We start from the raw sequence: 18738 nt of genomic DNA, 5'->3' as shown, positions 1-18738 counted from the left end.
TCACATGCCTTCTAAGTCAATTCCCACAGCAAGGGTAGGCACAGACTTGCTTTATGCCTTGGCACTGTCCTTTGAGAATACATGCCCAGAGTGACTTATTAACCTTTGCCTGTGAGTAGACATACATGTGCCCTTCAGGGCCATGTATTTTGCACCCTGGTCTATATAACCCACTTCACATAGCCTTTTGTATATGGCCACAAACTCAGAGCAGTGAGTAATGAGACAAAGGACACAGTTCCCTGGGACACTCTGCCAGAGGCACTTGAGATTGAAGTTCAGATTGGATGTCCTATGTCCACTCCAAGTAAGTAGGCTGTGTGACCATAGGAAAGTGGTAGGCAGAGTTCCCCTTAACACTTGTGGGCAGAGGTAAGCCACTAGGCAAAGCATGGATAATCTGGTCCTTTTCAAGGAAGGTGGGCAGATGGCACCTGGGCAGTGCCCCTTCTCACCCCCTGGGTGTCTTTTACATGACAACCCTGCATACCTCAGGTGGACATTGCAGAGACTCCTGGTACATGTGGAGAAACCCCAGTGCATCTGTGGTAGGCTTGATGAGGTTTTAGGACTCTGTTTGCCTAGCTGGTAGGGCCCTCCCTGTCGTGCTTGAGGGGTTTAGCCCAGATTTCTAGGTGGGAGAGGGTGTAAGTCGGGGAACTGACTGAGGCCCTGGAGTCTACAAGCATGACCTCAGAAGAAAGGCACCAGGTCTGAGTTAATACAGTTCTTCTCTGAACCAGAGCTCAAATGACAGGCCCTAAGATCAGCTTTTCTCTTTCAGTGTACGACATAATGGGTTTCATTGTGCCATTTTTTTTTCATTATGCCATTTTATATGCCTATCTTTATGCTTTGCTCATATTCATTGGCCTCCATCGCTCTCCCTGTACCCTTCTTTTATTTTATTGGTTTTCTTCCTTCTCCCTCTTTCATCTTATTGGTCCCTTTCCTTCTTCATTCTGTCAAGTCTTTCCCTGATTCATTACTTTGTCTGGCTCTCAATTAGATGCCACTTTCAAACATGGCTGCTTCCTCCAGCAAACTAACTTTACATTCATTGTTTGGGGTTAAAGGCGTGTACTAAGAGCATGTCTGTATTCCAGCCAGAGTGATTAAAGGTGTATCATTCCACCGTACCACACAGACCTAGAAGGTCTTTGGCGTAATTCCTTGCCAGAGTAGCTATGTTGCCAGATTAAAATTCCTCTACAACCACAGGGAAGTGAAGAATGGGGTCTGGACTGTGGTGGTGCGGTGGGTCTCCCCTTATACATTTGACAGAGATGACCTACACCACATACTGAAGTCAGCGTGGAGGTGGGGGAACCTTGAGCTGGAACCACTTCCCTAGGAACCTATTTCTGTCCTGGACCCTGAGTGTCTACCAATGTGACAAGAAGGGGCTAGTCTCTTTGGCTTGAAATGATAGGAAATAGGAAGTCACTCTTTGGACATCAGTTGAGGAGGTTCTGGGAAGACTTGGGTTGAAAGGCAGAGGAAGACAGCCTTTGGCGGGGTCTGACCAGGTAATCTTGTGCCAAGGTCTTCAGTAGGCCTGCTCCATGGTCTCCCTTCTCCCCAGCTATGTGTGGTCAAGCACACATCACCCCTCTGACTGGAGTTTCCTCATCTGCAAAGTGGAATCATTCTTCTCTCACACTGAGATGAGTGCTGAGTGTGCGATGTGCCATGGTTTATTGTGTGTGTGAAAGACAAAGAGACACACAGAGACACTATGTGTGCATGAGCTCATGAAAGACACAAGAGTTATACCCAGAAGATGTCCCAACCGGTAAGAAGGACACATGCTCCACTATATTCATAGCAGCCTTATTCATAGTAGCCAGAAGCTGGAAAGAACCCAGATGTCCCTATACAGAGGAATGGATACAGAAAATGGATACAGTGGTACATTTACACAATGAAGTACTACACCGTTATTAAAAACAATGAATTTATAAAATTCTTGCCAAATGGGTGGGTCTGGAGGATATCATCCTAAGTGAGGTAACCCAATCACAAAAGAACACACATGATATGCACTTACTGATAAGTGGATATCAACCCAGAAGCTCAGAATATCCAAGATACAATTTGCAAAACGCATGAAACTCAAGAAGGATACTTTGGTCCTCCTTAGAAGGGGGAACAAAATACCCATAGATGGAGTTACAGAGACAAAGTTCAGAGCAGAGACTGAAGGAATGACTATCCATTGACTGCCCCACCTGGGGATCTATCCCATAAACAACCACCAAAACCAGACACTATGGTGGATGCCAACAAGTGCTTGCTGACAGGGGCCTGATATAGCTATCTCCTGAGAGACTCTGCCAGTGCCTGACAAATACAGAAGTGGATGCTCACAGTCATCCATTGGACGGAGCACAGGGTCCCTAATGAAGGAGCTAGAGAAACTACCCAAGGAGATGAAGAGGTTTGCAGCCCCATAGGAGGAGCAACAATATGAACTGACCAGTACCCCCAGAGCTCCCTGGGACTAAACCACCAATCAAAGAAAACACATGATAGGACTCATGGCTCTAGCTGCATATGTAGCAGAGGATGGCCTAGGAGAGGCCCTTGGTCCTGTGAAGGTTCAATGCCCCAGTATAGGGGAATGCCTGGGTCAGGAATCAGGAGTGGGTGGGTTGGTGAGCAGGGGGAGGGGGAAGGGAATAGGAGATTTTCAGAGGGAAAACTAGGAAAGGGGATAACATTTAAAATGTAAATAAAGAGAATATCTAGTAGAAAAAAAAGGAAAAAATGTCTTAATAAAAATAAAAAATAAAAATAAATAAATTAAAAAAAAAAGAAAGACACAAGAGGGCATTGTGAACCTTGTTCCTTTGCGAGAGCACTATGCAACCCTAACCTTTGAGCCATCTCTCCAGTCTTGGATACACTTATTTTAAACCTTTCCTTAAGACCTTGGCTTCTTACATCGAAGCTCGAAGATGTTTTGAATTTTCTTACATATGGATACTGCATTTGCTTGTCTTTTGGGCACACTAAGAAGTTTACACTTAGGTTGGAAAGAACGTTGGACTGCTAAGAAAGTTTATTTATGTCTCACGAGACCTCTTTGATGGAGCCTTTTTGAGGTTTCTCTCTGGGCAAACCTGGCCAAGGTTCAACTTGAAGAACACACAGAAACAAGCACCTCCCTCGAAGCTGGGTCTCCACTTTGTGACCTCTCTTCTGCTATGCAAGAGCAGGTGGGGGTAGACAGCTTGCAGGTGATGGAAAAGCTTCAACTGAAGGAGAGAAAAGGGGGACTCGTTTTCTTTCTAAGGGATGGGGCAGAGCCTCTGCCCCTGCTTGAGAAGCCTGAAGGGAAGAGCTTCCTCGTTGCTGTTTTGTGTTTTTCTTCCTGCTTCTAGACTGTAGGTTAGGAGTTAGCCTGACTCCAGCTTTGCTGTATGCAGCTGTGACTTCCTGTGCCCCCCATCCCCACCCCCCGCAGGAGGGTCCTCTTTGGGACAGCAGACCCATGGATCAGACAGACCTCTTGCTACCTAGAAATGTGAAACTGGTCTCCTCCCCCAGCACTGCATTCTATGCTCCTCTCCAGGGACATTTTCACTCCCTCACCCTTGCCCTTTTCTTATGTGGGGGACACAGCATGCCATGCCTTAGGGTACAGACTTGGGATGGTGAGGACAGACTGTGAGGGTTCTGCCACCCAGCCCTCTGTCCTCCTGAAGTCTTTTATCTCCTTTGTGTCCAGTCTGCAGCCCTCCTCCTGTTGGTTGTACCCTGTGGTCTTTCCACCCCCGCTGTGTCTGAGCAGCCAGGCGCTCTTGTGGATGATCTTAGGTCACTATTCAAGGTTACATCTCTGACTCCCAGAGGGCTTCTGGAGCTGGGAATCTCATACAGCTGGAAAGGCCATTCTTAGGTTTGCACTCAGCTTGGCCTCTGCAGAGGTATAGAAAATATTTCCATCTGCTGTCCTGTTGCCTCTCACAGGGGCAGTCTCTGAAGCCCAGAGACTCCCTGCCTGTGCGGTGCTTAATGTTGGTTGTCAACTTGACAGGATTCAGAATTGGCTTTGTCTGTAAGGGAGTTTGTGGATTAGGTTAACAGACTAACGTGGGAAGACCTGTCCCCCACCCCCACCCCCCACCCAACTGTAGGAGACACACTCCATAGGCTGGGGGTCCAGACTGAATGTAAAGAGAATAGGGGCTGTGTGCCACATTTATGTCTGAAGCTTTGGCAGGAAGCTTCCTGACTGCAGATGCCCTGGACCTTGCACTTCCTTTGCTCCTGCCTCTTGCTTTCCCTGTTAGGACGGTAATCTCTTGAACTGTAAAACAAACAAACAAACAAACAAACAAGCAATTGAACTCTTCCATCTTTGAATGGCTTCTTCTTCGATATTTGATCTCAGCAAGGAGAAAAGTAATTAATATACCAACCACGGCTAAGGTAGCATCCCAATGCAGGCAGTGCCCTGCTCACTGATAGGCGTTGCCTTTACGATCACATAGGTCCTGGAGGATAAGCAGGCGCCACCGAGGGCAGTTGGGCAGGAGCAGGGTTCGTGGCACCAGAGGGCTGGGAGACATGGTAAAGCCTGGAGAGGAGATCTGGGTCTTTGGCGGGTGAGGTGGATGGTTCTATTGTTTTGCATGAGGTCGTTGGAACAGCGTTCCCCACTGGCACAAATGGAAATTCTTTGTGCAAATTGCCAGGAAGCCTTGAGCCTGCAAGGAAAGGCACCAGGCCTGGTGAGGGTTCCAGCATTTATGGGCTAGTTCTAGCCTCTCAGCCAGCATGAGCTACTTGACCTAAGTGGCAGAGCTACCCAAGGGAGCTGTGCTAGTGTGCTCTCTGCCTTTGAACCTGTATCCCAAAGGGCAGAGGGCCCAACCTCTTAGATGACACAGAACTCACGGTCATCTGAAAGCGAGGGTGAGAAGTCATTCAACCAGGAACAGGAATTGACAGCACTGGAATAAGAAGAGGCATGTGGTTGCTCTTCCCCACCTCCCAGGTAGTAAATAGAAATTATATGACTGACGTTTTTTTTTTTAATGATGGGAGAAAAGCTTAGTTTAAGTTATTTATATAGACATTCTCACAGAGGTTGGAGGACGCAGGCTGTTTTGAGGGGCGTCCTGGGGCAGCAAGACAAGTTTACCTAAGTATCCATACCACTGATTCTGTACTTAGCTTTCAACACCTTGTTTAGGGAGTCTTCATGGGGGTTTGAAATCAGCCATGCTACAGGACTGTCTTCCCAAGAAAGCTGCTTTTTGAACACTTGCCAGTGTGACGGGGTCATAGGAGCTGTCTCTCCTTCTCTCTTTCCCCAAGCTGCTTCAAGAGGCAGGGAAAGCACCCAGGCTAGATTTGACTCCTGGAGTGTCTGCTGGAATAAATATTTCCCAGAGACCATTCTCTAAGTGTCAAGCTGCAGTGCTCTGTGGACTCACAGGAAAGCCTCAAAAGAGAATGACTCCCAGCTTGTGCCTAGTCTGGAACTTTCCATGGGTCCTCAGCATCTCTGTTTTGCCACAAGAACTTGTGAAGAGTGATTGCTGGATTGTCACCAGGTGGCATGGGAGCCATGCAAACCCGCAACAGGAAACATCCTGTGGGTTTGTCTGTCCGTTGTCTTTTTTTTTTTTAATTACCTGGAAAAGTGAATGTTTTTAGGAAATTAATAGCTACATTCACTTTCACAGCTCACTAGGAAAAGGACTCCCTGTGTGGTTTTGGAGCAGTAAACAAGTCTGCCATCCAGGGCGGAGTGTTCTTCCAGGCCCAGCTGCTTTTGCTGGCTTCCATGCTGGGATCCCACCAGCTCTTTGGGCTTCCAGCCTGCGGGGAGCCTCCTGAGTGCTTATTGCTTTAGCACTTGCCTCCTCTGGGATGTGTGAGCTGCACTTTGAGCCAGGAAGGAAGAGAACTTCTTTTTCATAAACGGAAGGTGAACAAGAGAAAATCAGTCCATAACGAGAACAGTCTTTTTCGGGTCTGACTGGATACTTCTATCCTGCAGGGGTATATTTTTGGCTGACAGCCTGCTGGCTGTGGTCAGGGATGAGGGATGTGACCTGGACATGGCCGGGGCAATCCCAGGGACAGAAGGTGCTGACTGTGGTGTTTTGCTTCTCCCCTGTACCTCTTCTCCATTCTGTTGGTACAAAGAAATCTAGCTTCCAAGGCGGTCGACTTCAATCCGTTCTTTTACCAACTTCCCCAATCTCAAGAAGGTTTATTTTTAAATTATGAGCATTGCATGTCTCTGCCTATGGATGTACCTGTGAGTGGAGGTGCTCAGAGACTCCAGAGGCTTTGGATCCTCTGTGGAGCTGGAGTCACAAGTGTGACAGTCCTATGTGGGTACTGGGACCTGGACTTGGGTTCTGTGCAGGACCAGTATGCTCTTTTAACTGCTGAGCCATCTCCTTAGTCCCTAACTTCCCTTTTGAACAAATCTGCTTCTGTTTCCCTTCCTTCCTATCGTCTGCACTGGGGAATGGAACTCAGTGCTCACACGTGCCGAGCATAGGCTGTCTCCACTCAGCCTAGTCCTCTTATAAAACAAATAAGCGTTTAAAAGCAAACTAGCTCAAGAGGAACGGTAATAACATTATTGTGCTGATGGGGGAAATCATGATTTGGGAGACACTTTATATTAGGAAGAAAGGAAATTATTATGATACCAAGGTTCCTAAGGAGCACTGGGTAAGCGCCAGGCTTTTAGAGCTATGTCATGCTTGAGTTCACATCCGGCTCTAATTTGTTTGGTTGAATAACTCCGAGAAAAAAAAAACAGCTTAACTTTCATGTGACTCAGTTTCCTTGTATGGAGAAAGAGAGCTCAGAGCCCACAGATCGTTTGGCAGTTGAAGTATAAGTCTTAACTGTTGTTCTCCACCCCACGCCCTACCCCTGCCACCCTGAGAGACCCATCTGCCAACAGTACTGTGTGCAGCCTATGGTGGTAAAAGTTAGTAAAACCCTTCAAGAAGTAAAGTCTACTGGGAGGTCTTTAGGTCATTGTGGGCATGTTCTTGAAGGAGATATTGGGATTTTAGTGTGTTCCCTTCCCACTTCCTTTCCTCTTTCTCCCTGTCACCCTGACATGGAAGGCTTCATCATATACTCTCACTGTGATGTACTGAGCCTCCACTACAGGTCCAGAGCAACAGAAATAACCATGAAATAATAAGTAAGTATGAAACCAAGAACCCAAAACAAACCTTTTCTTTTACTAAGGTGATTATCTCAGGTAGTTTGTTTCGGTGACAGAAAGCTATTACAAAAGTTCTTCTGTCTGAAGGCTTGGAACAATTCTGGATACAGGGCATACTACTGCTGTTAGTTACTGCTCTCATAAGGCAGGAAGGAAATGAGAAATTGAGTTAGGGAACCAGCCATTTTAGGAAGAGGTGGTACAAGGTGATGGATCACCCTGATGCTAGCACCATGCTGGGAGAGGCTTCCTGTGCTCACACTGGGAAGCGAGTGTGGCTGGAGGAGGGGGGGTGGCACATGGCAGGTAGGTGGTGTGGTTGTACCAATGGTATACGGTTGGCCTGCCTTCTTCTAGGCCTCTCTCAACCTCAGGCCCCAGTGAATGTCTGGACCTCAAAGGGCAGCAGCTGTCTTGTGGTTGATCATGCACCCTTCTTAGATCTGCCCCCGCTATTGTACCGGCTAGTGACCACAAAGCAGGTGGATGGCTCAGAGCCTCCACAGACCCTTAGGTCACATTTCCTTAGAGCCAAGGATCAGATCCTGCCAAGTACATAGGACAAACTGGCATTTTGTGTTCTCTTTCCTGGGAAAGAGACCTGTGAGCGCCTGCCTCTGTTAAGGAGTCATCAGAGAATTAAGGGTGTGAGCTGCCAGTGGTAGGGTGCTTGCCTTGCCTGTGTAAGGCTCTGGCTTCTAGCCACAGAACAGTGTAAACATTTATCTCTAAAACTGTCTGTTTTAATAAATAAAGTTAACTGTGTGTGCAGGTCAGTGATAGAGCGATTGCCTTATATGTGTGAAGTCTCCAGGGTGCAACACCCAGTGTAGAAAAAGAAAAGGGCAGTTATGGAACTGTCTGCATTCACTCTTTGCCTACCTCTTAGCCCATTTTCTGTAATGATAGCTGCGATCTATGGGACGCCTTTAAAGATGCTTGGGACATCAGTCATAGTTAGGACCTGCAGTCCCCTTAGTGCTGGACTCTTTTATAAGGTCATTTATCCCAAAGCATGAGGAGCCTATTAGGATCTTGTTACATTAGCTTTTCTTGGGTAGATATGTCTGCTTATGGTAGATGGGGCAAAGCAACAGTTCTACTCCAGGCTAGTGTGGTGAAATAATGTTTATTAGAGTTATTTATAGAATCATGGGAGAGGGGTTTGTTACAGGAGCAGAAGCGACCCCCCCTCCACCCCAAACTTTTGCCATCACTGAAAAGTGCCACTTCAGCATGCATGGCTACTTTTCAAACTCTATACACTTCTAGCACCCTCAAGATCACAAGCAGCTAGAGGAGAATTGCATACATCTCGGTCTGGGAAAGGGGGCGGTGCCGGAGGGAGGGGCTGGAGTCTCTGATGAATAAAATTACTCTTTTCTATGAGTGGACAGTAGGGCCAGGCCTTGAGAGTGTCCTCTGGTATTCACAGCTGCTCCAGTTAGCAGGGTAATGGTTGCTATGCCCAAAGGACATTGTTCCACAACAGAACCTCATCTTTGCTCAGACCCTTCTGGGTCTCACTCAGTACCTTCATCACAGGCAACACACCTCAAGGAAAGCTTATCTGCTTTCTGAACTTTCTGGCAAAAAGCAGCTTTGGGAGTTTCCCATGTTGATATGTGGCTCTCAATACTTTTTTCTTTTTCTTTTTTCAAGACTGGATTTCTCTGTGTAACAGCTTTGGCTGTCCTGGAGTAAACCAGGCTGGCCTTGAACTCACAAAGATCCACCTGCCTCTGCCTCCCAAGTGTTGGGGTTAAAGGCATGTGCCACCATGCCCAGATGACTCAATGTTTTCATCAAAGCTCTTTGCTAAAGGTCATGGTCATAACATTACATGATGGCGTACTTGGTTTATGGCCCTGCCCAGCCCATTTCTGTTGCTTCCGTTCTCTGAGGGTTATAAACAGCAGAATGAGTACATTTCATCACCAAAGAATCAGGCTTCATGGTTCAGTTACTGTTCCCCTGGGCTGTTTCTTCAAGATAGGGTGCAGGACCTGCTGTGCCTTGCTGGGAGAGAAAGCTGTGTCTAAGCAAACCTTGAGCTCTAGTGGGGTGGTTACTAAAGAGGATGAGATTCTCAGTTAGTGTTTATTTCATGAACATGGAGAGCCAAAGTCAGCTTATTGTTTCCTAAACACAACACACACCAATCAATATGTTCCTCCCTTGGGCTAGCATTTGGGAATGACTAGGAGGGAAAGAAGCTTTTGATATAGTCATTAAAACAAAACAAAACAAAACAAAACAAAACCAAAAAAACACCCCCCCCCCACCAAATAAACCCACTTTGAGCTAGACATGGCTGTGCACACTTGTAAATCTAACACATTTGAGTTGACACAGGAGGTGGTGAGTTCCAGTCTAGCCTAAGCTATTTGGAGAGTTTCAGGTTAGCATGGGCTATGGGGTCCTATCTCAAAGTAACAAAAATCACTACTACCACCGAACTTTGATTGAAAGAAAAATGAATAAATGAATGAATGAATGAATGAATGAATAACAGCTTCTTCCTCTCCTCCCTCTGAACTCTCTCTCTAGCATTTTTGGAACTCATCTGAGACTCTCAGGCTGTAGTTGTGTGTGGGGGTGTGTACTTACATTGTGTGACTTTAGGCCAGTGTCAGGTTGACTGCAGAACTTGTAGTAGGGTTGTGTCTGCTATAGGAAAGTGTTGCTATACAAATAGGCCACCGTCCTTCTTTCTCTAAACTGCTGCCCCTGGTCTGCAGGGCAAAAGCTGGGTTTCAACACCACTGGTCAGCAAGCAGGGCACTCCATCTCTCTGAGCGCTGCCCAGGGCATAAGCGCGAGGGCTGTGAAAATGGAGCGGAAGGAACTGCTGATCACAGCTGCTGTTTTAGCTGTGGGCAGCCTCCTCAGCAGAGAGGGGTGTTTCTGGGCCCTAGAGTCTATGAGGAGGGTCTGGGAAGTGTTCTTTCATTGTTAACTCAGGGAAAGGGTAGACCGAGTGCCACTGAATGCCACCTTTGTCCTCTTTACAGCTTCAGGGAGAAAAGATGGAAGGGGCACTGGACTGAGCGAGGTAGGAGTGGCCAGCAGCTGGACCAATCACAGCGTGGATGGGCATGAGGCTCATTTGTATTCCTTTGCAGGATGGCTTCAGAAGAAACAAAGAGCTCCTTGAAGGAAGGCTGAGAAGGGGGCTGTATTTTCATTCTGGTCTGGTTTCCCAGAGGCATCTTGTTGAATTTAGACTATTTTGAAGCCCTGTGGATAGGCAACTATGCTTTTCAGGGGCTTGAAGCAGGGTCCCTCCCTGGGCCTGGCTCTGCCTTATTTAGAACATCTTAGTGCAGCTCAGAGGGCAGGAATGTGGCCAGTGGTGGCCTCCCTCAACCCAGAAAAAGGGCCTTTCTGAGTTAATTAATGTAAAAATTGTATAGAAAAGAGGGAAAATAGCTGAGTATCCATTTACCATGCCCAAATTTAATGAGATAAGGCGTTCAAAGAGCTTTGATGGGCACCACAAACTTACTTCTGTCCTGTCTCTGCTTTTCTTCTCTTCTGCCTCCATAATGTGGCAGCTTTCCTATCCTATACTCAGTGTCATGAACAATGATTAATAAAGGGTTATGCTTATGAAAGGATCCTGAGTTAACTCGGAGCCAACCCAGCTTGCTATCTTTTGTTTGGCTGGCTAAATGTTGTGACCTGGTGAAGGACTCATATCATGTAGATGCAGGTGTGTGTGTGTGTGTGTGTAGCCAATCTGTCACCTGCGCCCCAACAGTACCTAACACAGACCCCTCCCTGTCAACTCTTCCCAGGGGTTACAGGCAGGATAGTCATCTTTCTGTTGTTTTCTCTTCCCAGTCACTCTGGCTTCATTAAGTTGGCCCTTGTCCCACTGAGATCTAAGTCCCTAACTAGAAGTGTTTCTTGGTGCCCTTGACTTCTATGAATATAGAAGGCTGGGAGCCTTCTTTTCTCCTGCCAGAAGACTTTCTTTAAAAACCTGCCTTTTTTGTTTATTTGTTTATTTGTTTGTTTGTTTGTTTTTGGAAGCCAACATTTTCAGAAGTCTTAGGAACGTGACCTCTTGGAAACCAAAATGGTTGTGAGGACAGCCTTAGCAACATGACATATGATGCACTTACATGGAAAACATTTCTGTCTTGTCAAGCTGTAAATTCTTTCCTCCTGCACTGGAGTGGGAGACAGTGCCTGCAGTCGGTGACTTGTCCCACGCTCCATTGTGCTGTACTGTGGCTCTCCCCTGTCTCTGATGACGTCTTCTTTTTTATGCTGTAGGGAACTTCTGGAGACCACATGCCGCCTGGCCAATACACTGAAGAGACATGGAGTGCACCGAGGGGACCGTGTGGCCATCTACATGCCTGTGTCCCCACTGGCTGTGGCAGCAATGCTGGCCTGTGCCAGGATTGGAGCTATCCACACAGTGGTATTTGCTGGCTTTAGTGCAGAGTCCTTGGCTGGGAGGATCAATGATGGTGAGCATGGGTGGGCATGGGTGGAGCTCAGGAGTCCCCAGACCTTGGGCTCTCAGACAAGACTAATAGCACTACCCATTAGTAAGAAGTTGCTCAGACAAATGACAGGTGCCACCAGGGCAGGCCCATGGTTAATGAACAGGCCTAGATATGAATGTGAGGCCTAGAAGACCTGGCAGGGCCACACTGCAGGTGAAAGGGCACAGGGGTGGAGGAGGCTTGAAAGGTACCAAGATTCAACAGCACTGGCAAGGAACAACACTGAGGGATGGAGAATACCTGTCTCCAGAAGCCTGGAGGAGTTGAGCAGCATGTGGTTCATTGGTAAGACTTTCAGACCTATAGGGTATAGTGGCACACTCCTTTAAACCAAGCACTCAGGAGGCAAAGGCAGGTGAGTCCCTGTGAGTTTGAGGCCAGTATGGTCCATATAGAGAGTTCCAGAACATCCAGGGCTACATAGAGATACCCTGCTTTAAAAGATAAACTTTCAGATTGCAGGTGGGTCTGAGTCCCTAGGAAGAAAAGCAGCAGTGTGTCCTTGGTTTTAGTGTTATCAGAGAGCTGGGTGGGTGGGTGGATAGATGGATGGATGGATGAATGGATGATGGATGGATGGATGATGGATGGATGGATGGATGGTGGCACACTGCCTATATAGCTTGAGCCTTCTGTTTTCCATATACAGACCCTGGTCAGGCTCCTCAAGGAAGGTTACAGGTTCTGGAAGCCACTGAAAGTTTGTATGTGTCCTGTTTTTTTCTTCGTCTTAGTATACTTGCAGTTGCTCATTTCAAGAGAAGTACAATGAAGTGTGTGTGTGTGTGTGTGTGTGTGTGTTAGAATTGAGCTAAGACCAACACACCTCCACCCTTGGGTTTGTAAGACAGTCTTCTCACTGGCTTGAAATTTACTGGCCTCAGGCTTTTGGGGCAGGGATTATAAATGAACTTTGCCCATCAAATGCAACTGAAAATTTCATTTTTCTTATATATATATCTGTAAAGTTTATTGATTATGTATTAACCTTCATAGGTTTAAAATGGATGCATAAGATTTCCTACCCACAGAACCGTGCCTTCTATGGGTAGAGATAATGTTACTTCCTCCTTTCCACTCTTGATGACTAGTTCTCTTGGCTGGCTCTGGTTGCAAGTCCTGTGACCATGTTGCCTAGTGGTGGGATGAACTGGCAAGTCCTGTGGCCATGTTACCTAGTAGTGGGGTGAATTGGCATGTTCATCTTTGTGCTGATCTCAGAGGAAGCACTTTAGGTTTTTTCACTCTGAGTATGATGTCCGCTATGATGTCAGGGCATGGGACAGATGCCCCTTTTCAGGTTGAGGATGCTTCATTGGATTCCTCTTTTGTTGTTTTATGTTTCTAGAGTAAATGATGTTGAATTTGTCAAATGCTTTTTCTTCATTTGTTGAAACATAGGCTTTTTTCTTTATTCTATCAATGTGGTGTAATATAATTATTTCTGGGTTCTGCTTGCTGAACCATCCTTGCTTTCCTGCTATGGGGTATAGTTTTGAGACTAGCATGGCATTGAGGGCTTCTGCACCATTGTTCAGGAGGGATATTTATTCATCTATAGTTTTCTTTTAGTGTTTTTGTCTGGCATTGGCATCAACACAATGCTGGCCTCATAAAATGAACTTAGAAGTATACCTTCCTTCTATTTTTGAAAGGTTTTGAGAATTGGTGCTAAGTGAATAGGACTCCATTGTTCAAGGATCAAGGTGTTTTATAAATATCAAATCTTCACTTGCCCGTGCCAGTCTGGTCCTGGTCTTTTCTTGATGAAAAGGTGACTATTGCCCCTCCCCACACACTTTGTTTTTTAGCTAGGGTCTTCCTATGTAGCTCTGACTGTCCTGCAACTCACTATGTAGATCAGCCTGGCTTCACCTTTCAGAGATCAGCCTGCCAAGTTCTGGTCTCGAAGGTGTGCGCCAAAATGCTTGACTACTATTTCCTTTAAATTTGGAAATAGACACAAAGAATTAAGTGATTTACTCCAGATCACAGAGCTGGTAAGTAGGAAAGCTGGAATTTTCCACAAGAGCTAATGCTGTAGCATTTAGCAGGCTACTCCTTTCTCTCCTGCTCCTGTGACCATGGTGACTAATGTTTGCTAACAGTCTCTGAGATGAAGAATCATCGCTGACCCTATCTGGCTATAGGATATGGTTATTTGGTAACTGGGTTCTGGGGAAGCTTCCAGAATCTCCAGGATCTCTGAATAAACAGTATGAGAGTGTAAAGGTTGGCTGGTTATGGGGCTCAGGAGGGCTTCTCCTGCAGCTACTCTTCATGATTGGCAGTGTGTAAGAAGAACCTGTGTCTTCAGTCATCTGGGAGGTGATCCTGGGAAGTGCCATTGACAGTGGGCCTTAGAGCTGGGAAGAGGAGCCCAGACAGGACTCCAGAGCTTCAGCAATGTATGACCCATGCATCAGAGTAACCACATGCATTGCTGATTTATATTCTGTTTCTTGAGAGCTTCTTTGTGAAGACAGTTGGTTGGGGAAACTTTCCAGTACCTTGGTCCTGGATGTGGGATAAGCCCTTGATACAGATTTAAGATCCTGGTGTGTTAATTATTTTTGTAACATTGTGACCAAATGCCTTATAAAAACACATTAAGTAAGGAAGATTTTATTTTGGGTTAGGGTTTCAGGGGGAGTCAGTCCATTTTGTTTGGCTCTGTTGATTCTGTGCCCACAGTGAGGACACAGTAATGGGACCATTAAGCAGAGGCTGCTCACTGCATAGCAGACAGAAAGCAGAGAAAGAGACTCTGTGTGTGTGTGTGTGTGTGTGTGTGTGGAGTACAACCTTCAACTGCATGCCCCAGGTAACACATTATAGCCAGGTTCTACCTCCTGAAGTTCCCAGAACCACTAAAAATATCACCACCAGCTTGGGGACCTGTGGGAGACACTTGAAATTCTTCTTCTTTTTTTTTTCTTTAAAGATTTATTTATTTATTATATGTAAGTACACTGTAGCTGTCTTCAGACACTCCAGAAGAGGGAGTCAGATCTTGTTACGGATGGTTGTGAGCCACCATGTGGTTGTTGGGATTTGAACTCCGGACCTTTGGAAGAGCAGTCGGGTGCTCTTACCCACTGAGCCATCTCTCCAGCCCCGACACTTGAAATTCAAACCATAACACTCAGGGATGTGGGAAGCCCCTATAGGCAGTATCACAACAGATGAGTTACTCTAGACTCTTACACATAGACTGAAATTAATCACAAATGGGATTCGGCTGGTTTATCCCTGTGAGGTAGTGTGAAGGGTAGTCCCTCAGTCCTATAGTCTCTCTCACATTCTGCCCTGGGCCTCAGCTAGCTTGGCTGTAGGAGTTTGGACATTCAGGGAGAATCTTGAGCAAAACCTGCCTGGGTCCTTGAAGAGAATGTATGTGACAGGTGAGTGCTCCCATGAAGGCAATGGGAGTGCTCCGCTGAAAGCAAGGCTTGAACACAACTCCTGGCACCTTCCTCGAAACAGTGGTTCTATTCTCTGGCCTATAGTCACTGGCAGGGATGGCTATGTGAAAACCTTGGAACTTGGTCTTTATCTCTTGGTGTTTCTCTGTCAAGTTGCTTACAATAGGCAATCTGTCCATCCCTTACTTGGAGAAAGCCCCTGGGGCAGGTCAGAGGGTAGGATCCTGGCTGGGAAACTGTCTTTATGCTGTTAACTTGTGGAAGAACAGTTTAGTCTCAAGGTAATTTTAACGTCCCCCACTCCCACCCCCCACTCCCACCCCCACCCCCACAAACACACAACACTCCCAATCTTCAGAATTGAGGAAAGACGGGGCACTTCTATGTGACAACTGAGCTTCCACAGCAAGCAAACACTTGCTTTTTTTTTTTTTTTCTGTTGCTTCTTTTACTTGATTGGACTTCCTCTGCCATACTCTTAGGCCTGGAATATGCAGCTCCACGTCAGGTTGGGCTGTGAAGGTCTACACTGATCAGATATGTCTGTGTTGTATCCCTTAGCCAAATGCAAGGCTGTTATCACCTTCAACCAAGGACTCCGGGGAGGGCGTGTGGTGGAGCTGAAGAAAATAGTGGATGAAGCTGTGAAGAGCTGCCCAACAGTCCAGCATGTCCTGGTGGCTCACAGGACGGACACCAAGGTTCCCATGGGGAGTCTGGATATCCCCCTTGAACAGGTGGGTTTACCTCACGTGGTGTACAGGGTGAGGAGAGATTATTAGTAGATCGCCTGGGTCTGAGAATTGTTAGGCTCTCAGTCAAGACTTCTTAGAGGGTCCCCTCCTCCCACATACTCCTCATTTGCCTGCCTTTCTCTGCCCTAGGGGGAATGGAGTCCAGAGTTTTTCATATGCTAAGTAGGAGCGCAAACAGCAGGCTTCACGACCAGCCTCACTCCTTTTGGGGCTTTGCCTTTGAAACTGACAGAGAATGTCACTTTGAGAATCCTGACTTCAGCTAGGGAAAAGGTAGCGCTGTCCAGGGCCTTAGTGCATGGGAGAGGCTAGATGTCTTGACCTGGTGATGTGCTTCTGTCCCTTCCAGGAGATGGCTAAGGAGGCCCCTGTCTGCACCCCTGAGAGCATGAGCAGTGAAGACATGCTCTTTATGCTCTACACCTCAGGGAGCACCGGGACACCCAAAGGGCTCGTTCATACACAAGCAGGCTATCTACTGTATGCTGCCATGACGCACAAGGTAGGAGCCCGGGGGAAAAGGGTGAAGGATGCCTCCTGCCAGGGCTCTGGCAGTCTGGGTAGGGCAAGGAGAATGTGCAGTGATGGTTAGAATTTCTGCAGCCACAGGCTTGTGGTGCAGATGTTTGCTCGTAGCATGCTCTTGAGCAGGCTGCTATGAGTCGTGATGTGTGTAAAAGAAAGAAGAACTGGCATGCATCTGAGCCTGCTGTGGCTCAGCAGCTCTGTTCCAACTCCTTCTTCTGGAGGTGTGGGGATGGAGCCCTGGCTGGCTGCATTATACAAAGAAAGGGTATGAACAGGGCTGGGGTGGTAGAATGTACGCTTACTATGTACAAGGCCCTGGCTTCCATCTCCAGGTTTGCAGAAAAACAAACTTAAGCCTGTCGCAGGATATTTGATCACGCTGTGAAGCCCAAGATCATGTTGTGTACTGGAAAAACCTCTTTCACCTTTATGAGCCTATGGGGAAATTCTCATTCAAACCATGACATTCCACTCCCTAGTCCCTATCGGCCTGTAGTCATATCATAATACAAAATTTATTCAGTCCGACTGCAAAAGTCCTCATAGTCTATCACAGTCTTAACTCTGTTCTAAAGTCCAAAGTCCCTGAGTCTCATGGCATTCTCTTAATTATAATCAAAATCAAAAAGTAGATGACATACTTCCAACATGCATAGCATAGAATATACATTACCATTCTAAGAAGGGGGAAAGGAGTATAATGAGGAAATACTGGATGAAAGCAAAACTGAACCCCAACAGGGAAAATTCCAAATTCTGCATCACTATGTCTGATGTCAAAGTGCTTTTCAGATTTCCAACTCCTTTCAATCTTGATGACTGCAACACACTTCTCTCTCTTGGGCTGATTCCACTCCTTGCTAGCAGCTCTCTTTGGCAGTATTTCATGTCTGGCTACACCAACATCTGGGGGCCTCTAACACAATCCAGGCTTCACTATCTCAGTTCCATGTAAGGGCTTCTCTGGGCCTCCATTCAGGGAAACCCCTGACATATCCCTAGCCTCAGAAGCTTTCCTTAGCTGGGGGTTGAATGGGGGGAGGGATTCCCCAACCCCTTTCTTATATCCTTGATGCTAAAACCACATCATGTGGGTGGCTGAAGCTGCCAAATTCTGCTGTTCGTTGAAGCTGGAACCTGGCTCCTTTTTTCAATTACATTTGTATCTGCTTTCTGTTGTTGATGGTTTCCTTTGCTGCTTAATTCCTTTTTTACAAGTTGGAAGCTTATCTGGGTGGAGTCTTGCCCCGAGCTTGCCACTCTATTTATTCCATGTAGCACCAGGCTTTTTTTTTTATCTCCTTGAGCACAGGACTTGGCTTGAACATCACCTTTTCTGGTGCTTTTTCCCCCTCAAACTATGCATTTCTAATTTTCCTTTGTTCAGCTTGTTCCTTTTTATTATACATCTACATAAGAGTGATTAATGACCAAGTGGCAGAGTCAATACAAGGCAGTCTTGAAATCTCCTCTGCCAAAGCAACTCTTAATTAAGTCTCAGATAGATGAGGGTTGAAAGAAGCCACTTTTCGCCAAGATATCACAAGGATGGTCACTAAGCCACTTACTAATATTCTTCCCTTCTGAAACTTCTTGAGATGGGCCCCCTCAGCAAATAACCCTCAGCACTGTCTTCCATGCTCCTACTAGAATGTCCAATTAAAGTCTGCTTAAAGTGTTCAACTGCTTTTCTAGTCCAAAGTCCCAAAGTCTTCAATATTCCTCCAACAAACAGCATGGTCAGACCTGCCATAGCAGTATCCCAGTCCCTGGTACCAACTTCTGTCTTAGACACAGTTCAGTAACTGTGAAGAGACACCACAACAAAGGTAACTCATATGTACATGTATACATATATACATATATACAATATACATATATACATGTATACATGTATACATGCATACATATATACATATACACATATACACATATACACATATACACATACACACATACACACATACACATATACACATATATACATATATACATACATACATACATATATACATACATATATACATACAGACATATATACATGCATATATATACATACATACATACATATATACATATATACATATGCATGTATAAAAGTGCTTAATTGGGTGCTCACAGTTTCAAAGGCTTAGTTCATTATCATCATAGCAGGGAGCATGGTAACAGAGCATGCATATCAATGGAGAAGTAGCTAAGAGCTTTATATCTTGATCCAAAGGGAGGAAGGGAGGAACGGAGGGAGGAGGGAGGGAGGGAGGGAGAGAGAGAGAGAGAGAGAGAGAGAGAGA

The 18738-nt window shown here is 46.2% G+C and overlaps 1 protein-coding gene across 1 annotated transcript in view; it reads left to right on the top strand.

Moving 5' to 3' along the window:
* The window catches only part of Acss1 (acyl-CoA synthetase short chain family member 1), a 48256-nt gene that overhangs the window by 13296 nt on the left and 16222 nt on the right, over positions 1–18738 (top strand). The window contains exons 3-5 of the mRNA XM_021151088.2: positions 11501–11700; positions 15726–15901; positions 16269–16421. Of these exons, the coding sequence (XP_021006747.1) occupies positions 11501–11700; positions 15726–15901; positions 16269–16421 (529 nt within the window). The remainder of the gene's footprint in view (positions 1–11500; positions 11701–15725; positions 15902–16268; positions 16422–18738) is intronic.

The sequence above is a fragment of the Mus caroli genome, chromosome 2 (genome assembly GCF_900094665.2).
Source record: "Mus caroli chromosome 2, CAROLI_EIJ_v1.1, whole genome shotgun sequence".
NCBI classification, from domain to species: Eukaryota; Metazoa; Chordata; class Mammalia; order Rodentia; family Muridae; genus Mus; species Mus caroli.
The sequence above is the reverse complement of the archived record's forward strand: the minus strand, read 5'-3'. Positions and strand labels throughout refer to the sequence as shown.